At 39.2% G+C, this 8,359-nt stretch overlaps 1 protein-coding gene across 1 annotated transcript in view; it reads right to left on the bottom strand.

Annotated features, from left to right (window-relative positions):
• LOC111871733 (ATP-dependent Clp protease ATP-binding subunit clpX-like, mitochondrial) overlaps positions 1-8,359 on the bottom strand; it is a 26,215-nt gene that overhangs the window by 12,900 nt on the left and 4,956 nt on the right. Inside the window, exons 3-8 of the mRNA XM_023865028.2 lie at positions 7,359-7,604; positions 6,385-6,527; positions 5,680-5,866; positions 3,990-4,184; positions 1,734-1,898; positions 901-1,001 (exon numbers count right to left, since the gene is read on the bottom strand). Coding sequence (XP_023720796.1) covers positions 901-1,001; positions 1,734-1,898; positions 3,990-4,184; positions 5,680-5,866; positions 6,385-6,527; positions 7,359-7,604 — 1,037 coding nt within the window. The remainder of the gene's footprint in view (positions 1-900; positions 1,002-1,733; positions 1,899-3,989; positions 4,185-5,679; positions 5,867-6,384; positions 6,528-7,358; positions 7,605-8,359) is intronic.

The raw sequence follows: 8,359 nt of genomic DNA on the forward strand, positions 1-8,359 counted from the left end.
ACATTCCAGTGATGGAACATCCACCGTATTCTCCGGACCTAGCACCGTGCGACTTTTTTCTCTTCCCAAAAATCAAGTCTGCGCTGAAAGGGACCAGGTTCGAGTCCGTGGATGCAGTGAAAGCAAAAGCGACGCAACTCTTGAAGAGCATAACACAAGATGACCTGCAGCACTGCTTCCAACAGTGGAAAATTCGCATGGAGCGGTGTAGGGATCGGGGAGGGGACTACATTGAAGGGGATAACATTTCGACTGTCTGATTTTTTTTTAATAAAGGGTTAGAGCATGAATCCGGTTTCTTTATTGCCACACCTTGTAATCCAGCTATTGGTGCCAAAAACCCAGAACCTCAAGTATCAGAGTAAATTCTTTTGACATACCTTTGAAACAGTATGACTTAAGCAGACTGTAAGTAGTTCCAGGATCATTGGTAAAGGTCAAGTTTTCCCTGTGCATAATTAAGTGCCATGCCATAATGATGCATGTGGGACTAGAGGTATAGCTCCATGCATTCCCAATCTTTGATGGAAAAATCTCCACCCCTGCTGGAAACTGTACTTCAGTTCATTGGTTATCCAGCCTGTAGCCTAGTCACTATAGCACTTGAGCTATCAAGGTACCCCATTATCCATCCTCTCTTGACATTCATCTACTCACTCATCTTACAAGTCTTCTTTGCAATATGAAACAGTGATGTTTCCGATGATAGTCAACAGCACTCAGCATTACTTTGTCCATCGTCAACAAAACCCGGAAACCCAGTAATTCTGAGTAATGCTAATATTAACAGTTTATTAGAATTTTACATAAATTTGAAACAGATCAGGTATTTCCTGTCCATCAACATATATTAAGAGTACTGACAATGATGCATGACTGGGTTCTGGCCCTGTTAAATACCTTGAGCATTCCTTGTTGTACACCTTCACCACCAACATCTCTGAGCTGATGGATCCCTGGCACAGCACCAATCTTGTCCACCTCATCCAGGAACACAATCCCTGCCATCAAAATATACATGACACATACTTCACATGTGGCAAAGAATTTCACTCCTTTGAAAATGGGGATATGGAGAGACACATTCAGTGTCATTGCTTACCCAACATTTCAAGGACTAGATGTGTTTCAAACTATAAAGTAAAGGTAAGGTTGTCCCTATGCTTAATTAATTAAGCATAATGCCATGAACTGACATACAGGGGGGTGAAGAAATAGCTCCACCATTCTTGACCTCAGCACCAGATGGAGATGAGTGGTCAGCTTCACAGACCAGCTGCTTTATTCCTTGGGAAAGAGTTCTAGGTACCCACTGAATAGGAAGCTGGGTGCGCCCTAGAGCTGGTATGGATGTTGTGGAGAAGAGAAAAATCTATTGCTCCTGATGGGAATTGAAAGCCGGCCATCCAGCTAGTAGCCAGCAGCTATACCGAATAAGCTGTCCTGGAAAGGATAACTCAGAGGAACGATTTCACACAGGATAAAAAAAGGAAAGAGTGGAAAGAAAGAAGAAACTGCATAATTTTTGTTCATGAAATATACAAAACAGAAATGATGTTACAAGAGTAACAAGAGTTGTTTTAGAAAAAGACACGCACGCACGCACACGCAGATACAACTACTAGATCATGAATTCATTTCAAACACACTTGCTTTAGAGAGCACTTAAGTCTATTCCTTATATAATCAAGAAAACAACATATAAATCAATGAACAAGACAAATTAAACATACCCATCTGTGCTCTGTCAACACTGTAATTAGCATCTTGCAGAAGCTTTGCAATAACACTCTCTATGTCTTCACCCACATAGCCCGCTTGAGTTAATGTTGTACAGTCACAAATTGCAAATGGCACATCCAAACATTGGGCTATTGTCTGTGCTAGCAGTGTTTTCCCTGTGAAATTAATATTTTGAATTAACAATTTCAGTGTATTGCAGAATATATATATATAATTTTACAATAAATCTATTCACCTACTAAATACATTTCTATATTGCATTCTTTTTGCTCACTGATCCTTGCCAACATTTCCCCTCAAAATATCATATGCAGACAATTCATGCAATAATTTACTGCCCTCAGATTATAGCAAATGCTGCCACACTTAATATTTTATGTAATACTGTTGTTATAGTTCTCTCATTATTTTGATTATAATTAGGTATTTATCTATATGAAAATTACAGTGCTTTTTAAAACAATTTCTGGTTACAACAAATTTATCAGAATTTTTTAAACTTGGGTTCTGTCTCATATTGAACTTTCTCCCTCAGTCCTCAATCCTGCAAGAACCAAACCTTTTAATTCTTCTGTAGTGCCGCATTCATAATATTCCATAAAACCTTGAGTAATATTGCATTTGAGAACCCTGCAGCATTTGTTGATCACCTGATATATATATATATATAAACATGATAGCCTCTTCTATGCAGCTTCACAGATTAGTGGTGGAATCTTCACCTAGTCCACACTTTCATGCAAATTTAATGTCACATGTCCAGGGTTCCATGACTAATGACAACAGGTTCTGCATTGGATGACTGGGTTTATTGATGCCCTCTACACAATCGATCACAATAGATCACAATCAACAACTGCTTAAGACTTGCTCCATTCTGCTGGACTGTAACTGCCTTCTCTTCTACAGTGACTGACTTGGATTCTGATTTACGAGTCACTAACTTTTGGTTTACTAATGAATTACAATTGCAGAACAACTCACCTATGAATAAATGCGTTCTTACATGTCCTCCTTTTTATAACTTCGGGAAGGACTGAATATAAGTCACCACCTCTAACAGTTCCTCTATCACTGTGTGCCTATACCCTGCTACCTAGAAATGGATGTCGTTCCATTGTTGACAGTGTAACCTTGGGAACACGTTTACACAGACGTTGCCTCGCAATGACCACATGTGTCACAATATCATGGTGTATAGATCTGTTGCTAAGCAGTGAACAGTGGCTGTTGCTCCGCAAACAAGAAGAGTTGGGTTATGCAACACATTCGTAAATACGCCTACAACAATAGGGGTATTGTTGGAAACGGCGTTTTCTAATTGCTCCGTGCAAAGTGGTTATAAAGAAGAGTACAGCTGAGAATCGGCAGTTGAGTTCTGGAGCTCCAATTGAGCAGTTAATCAAGATTTGATCTCTGCAAGGGGAGGCTGAGAAGATGGCGCTACGAGTTCAGGTGTGGAGTGTTAACCAGTGAGAAACGGCATGACCACAGAACCTGCATAATCTCCACTGCATTAAATCTGTTGCCAGGAAATGGCTAGTAGAGACTGCAATACACTGAAGACACTAGTTCGTGTGTGTCAGTGAACTGTAATGTAATTCTGAGTGACATATACAAGTGGTCAATAAATCAAATTCACCACGTATCTCATTTATAGTCACACACCCCTAAATATGTGACAGTCTGTTACAGCCTCACAAGGTCATCATCATGTATACACGATTATTTGCATAAATTGTTATATAGGGCTACTATGAATGATTCATTCATTTTTAAATGCTATATTTTCCAAAGCATTACATGTACAAATATGATTGATATATAAAAAGAACCGTAAACTCACCAAGTTTTCTTCACACTACTGTATTGTAGTATCACATTGTCCATGGGGGTTGTACAATACTACAATGCAGTATAACAATTTATGTAAATCACCATATATGTCTGATGATGGCCCTATGTGGCCAAAATATGTCACTGCATTTACATGAAAGCATGGACTAGTGGTGACTTGACCAATAAGACGCAGTGAAAACTGTAATATGTATATGTGTATCAAGTGAGTGTTCCTGAGTGTATTGTATTCCAAATCTCAACGTCTTGTTAGATTTCAAAGGATTATCGGTTTGGGGTTCAAATCCACGATCCACCCCACCCAACCTAAAATAGATGTTTAACTGTATGTAATACAGAGTATTATTACTGAAAACAACAAATCAAAATTTGTCATTGTGACTGCAAACCTGAACCCGTGGGACCCAACAGGAGAATGTTGCTCTTCTCAAGCTTCAATTCATGGCTGTTCGAATCCAGAATGTCACTCCCCATTGTGCTTGCTGCCGCTGGCCGCCGAGGCTCTGGTTCAGGCGGTGGCGTGTGCTGAAACCCCACACCAAGGCCGGAAGCACCATGCCCAATCCCTGTTATGTGCAGCAGGTCTGCAAAAGCAATAATGTTGAAGTCACTGGGAAACAAAAGTAAACAGAACTAGGTACAGGTAAACTGCCTGCATGTAACAGAACACCAAGGGATCTAAATATATTTCCATTTAAAATAGGTTCCTGTTTAATAAAGAAACTGTATTTCGTTTTATTTATTTATGTGTCACTTTAACGAGAATGGCAGTACCTCAGAATACATCACGTCAAATAGTGCGATAGTTTGTGAATAATGAATCGGAAAGAACTAATTCATGGTACTGGAGGGACTGGGGAACCCACAAATATGCCTCAATGGGGACTGCCAGTGGCAGAGATATAAAGCATTGCCTTCTGAATACAAGACAGAAATATTACCACTTGAGCTAACATATATAATAGTTGAATGAGATGGTTTAACAGAACATATGACACACATTTATGATGATAATCAGAAATCATATGCTATATACTGGGTGTTTCATGACTTTAGGGCATAACTGCAGGAGGTGATTTCCTAGGTCTTTCTGATCAAAAACGTTCATATAAACATGTGTCCGATTTTGGACGGTTATGGAGTTATGACCGTTTTTTCATTCCCATACACGCCCTCATGTGAACTGCGTCACTATTTTTAGCCAGCTACAGACAGAGCGTTCTCATTATCTTGACACTTGAGATGTACCTAAGGCNCTCCGTAACCGTCCAAAATTGGACACATGTTTATATGAACTTTTTTGATCACAAAGACCTAGGAAATCACCTCCTGCAGTTATGCCCTAAAGTCGTGAAACACCCTGTATGTAGTGAATGGTTAGGTTTTGAGGAAAAGGAATGAATTTATCTGGCTCAGCCAGGGACCAATGGCAAAACCTGGCGAATACAGTAATAAACCTTCCAGATTCACAAAAGAAACATAGTTTCTGCACTAGCTGACAGATTATCAGGTTCTCAAAGTGGAACTTCCTCCACGGAGTTTTATTTGAATCACATATCATGCCAAAAATGAGCATACAGTGAAAATAATTATTTTCATAATGATAAAACATGAAAAAGAGTGTGGTAGTTATCATGTCATGTGACCTGAACCTACAGAGTGGTATGGGCCACATCACAGCTCAGGCACTTAGGTCATCAGCTTCTCATTCTGACAGCCCAGTTTCAATGCCAGGTCAGTGGGATTTGTGGCAGACAAAGTTGTACTGGGGAAAGTTTTCTCTGAGTACTTTAGTTTCCCCTGACAATTATCAATCCACTGAATGTTCTATTTTCTTCTTCATCATCTGGAACTGGTACAATGGGCATTTTATGGCCTAAATACCAAGGGACTCATACTCATTCCACACTAAGATTAAACTTAAAAAAAAAAAATACCTAAGTGAAGTAACTCCCAGAAATCTTTTCTGAAAATAATGCAGAAATGTTCATGAAATTGTAAAATTATAATCTGTTAACAGATGTTTTAAAGGAAATTATTATGATGTATATAAATAGTTGTGGGCAGGCCACTCCTTACCTCTGTGAGTGAATGACTGTTGGGGTCCTTGCTCCATGACTGCCATGTCTTGCCTATGATTGTTATTACTCTGCTGCTGTGGTGGTATATTGTTGTATATTCTCTTGTAGTGGTTGTACACTGCCACAGATAAAACTTTTTTGGCATGTTCTTGTCCTACAACATGCTTGTTCAGGTACTCAAAGATCTGCAAACATTAACATTTCCAGGTCCATGTAACTTATTTAATGAATAAGGGAGAATCTAAGAAAAGCCAACCTTCAACAAATCACGCAGTTTCAGTGAACCTGTGACCTCCAGGCCTGTAGCATAGTGCCTCAACCAACTACGCTACCGCGTGCCCCACTGTCTTGCCCATATGAACATAAAAGATGTTTAATGATAAAATGTTTTTCAGATACATTTTTTCCTCACAAAAGAACACAAAGTTACAAACTCTGACATCTAGTGCAGAATGTGTATCCTATACATGTGAACTTAAAGAGCTCCTGGGATTTTTTGGACATACTAGGCCATACTGCATAAACTGTGCAACTACCAACAAAGGGGGGAAAAACAAACTAAAACCACAGTTCATTTCAGTTCAGATGCTGCAATGTGAATGGTTGAATTGTAACCAAGTTAAGAAACCTCAATCTTAGAATCAATGTACCAATGATAAAAATATATTTCACAATAGCAATTCATTAAATCTATGATATATACCTTTTTAGGAGGTGGTGGCGGTTTTCTAAAAAATCCACTCTTCTGGTCATCACGACCTTCCTTTAAACTCCTTTTGGTGTCCACATCTGACAGGACGACAAAGAAGTGATGGCACTTTTCACATTTTACAAATCTTGTTGAAGCTATAAACACATAAAACCATTTTACATTATCTGCCGACTTTAACTTGAATCACACAAATTCATCAGTGAATAATATCTCTGATACAGGCTGCAGTAACAGAATACTTACTCTCTCATAAATCTGTAGTACATTTTGTGTGCACCATACATGTATCCCACCTGTACCTTATTTTACAAAATATAAAATTGGGACAGTCCAGTCAGTGGACTGCTACATGACGGACAGAAAGCAATTGCAGGAATTTATCTCTACATCATCACATTCGGATTGGCTCTGCATTCTATTCAGCTGTCCATTCAATAGAAATTGAAGGTAAAACAGCCCGAGTGTTAAGCTGAACACTTAATAATATCATGAATGCCTAGAAGGTCCATAATGCTTTCTCTCTACACTCCCTCGACACAGCCATCCTGTAGCACTTGGGGACAAGAGTGACATTATCTTTACATAACAAATTAATTCCATACCAGAGAAAGTTGCTCCAGTGACCAACTCAGTACATGTCACGAATACGCACAGAGAGTGCTGATACAGTGCAATACAATCTTAACCTCTGCTTTAGGGAGAGATCACTGGGACAGATCATGCTCTTGCTCTTGGTAACCAACTGACAGAAAGCTGGGTGGGCCTAAAGCGTGATCTCATAGTGGTAGGAAAGAAAAATCCCTGTTCCTGACGGGAATTGAAGGCCGATCATCCTGTTCACAGCTAGTCACTATACGGACTGATCTGTCAAAGTTCACACAAATTAACTTCCTACAAAATTTATGTGCAATGCAACTGAATGATTCTAGGAGTCCATTGCTCTGACCTCGGTTCTTTCTACTTACGCATAAATGTCTCCACGTGTGTGCAGGGGTCTCCGCATTTAGGGCATATCAGATGGTTTCCACCATCTTTGCCTGCTCCTTTGCCAGATGTTCCCCTCTTCCCGCCTCCTTCAGCCTTGACAGCACTGCCTGAATCACCCCCAGGAGTATTTGTTACTATCTTGAGTACGGATGATGATGTCACCAAGCTGCGTCGAACAAATGGGGCTGAGCCGATGCGGAACACATAGCAACACATATCTGAAACTTTTAAATTAAATTACATTAAATTATATTAGATTACACGTATATATTTTTAGTGAAAACAATGTAAGATATATACTCTTAATATGAGGTCTGACTAAATGACTCTGTTACTGCTCTTCCCCTGGTTGTACGCAGTGATTCCAACGGTCCTTCCGCTCCTTGAAGACTCCACATACTCTTCTATAGAGCCAAGGTTTAACCCCTCAAGCTGGCATTTGAACCCATGCTACTTGTACAATGCAGCGGTATTTAAATGGCCCTGTACCATATATTTCTCACTATTATATTTTATAAATTACTAAACTGAATTTTATGACACATTTGGGATGCATTACAAATAGTCTGAACCTTCAAGGAGCAGAATATATCACTTGTTTCCAGACCATATGATGTACCAGGCACCACCATTTTGAAGGTCACAGAACATTCTTTATTGCCCCTATGAAGAAACAACTATGGTAGTGAAAACCACAACCTTTGGAGGTATAATGCTTTAGTTATCATGATTTCCCACTTAGAGATGGTAGAGCAATGGTGACTTTTCTGTAACCTTGAAGTCAGCAAAGAGACACTCCAGCCACCACTGGCAGTGCATCTCCCAAGGTTGTATGTACTCAGGATACAAGCTTGAGGAGTTAATTCTTGTACAATGGTTGTATGCTTTTTAACATATCCAGAAACATTCTTCCATTATGGGTGCTTTTCAGTTTGTGAATTTAAAAAAAAAAAAAAAAAAAAAAAAAAAAAAAAAAAAA

The sequence above is a fragment of the Cryptotermes secundus genome, unplaced genomic scaffold (assembly GCF_002891405.2).
Source record: "Cryptotermes secundus unplaced genomic scaffold, Csec_1.0 scaffold602, whole genome shotgun sequence".
NCBI lineage: Eukaryota > Metazoa > Arthropoda > Insecta > Blattodea > Kalotermitidae > Cryptotermes > Cryptotermes secundus.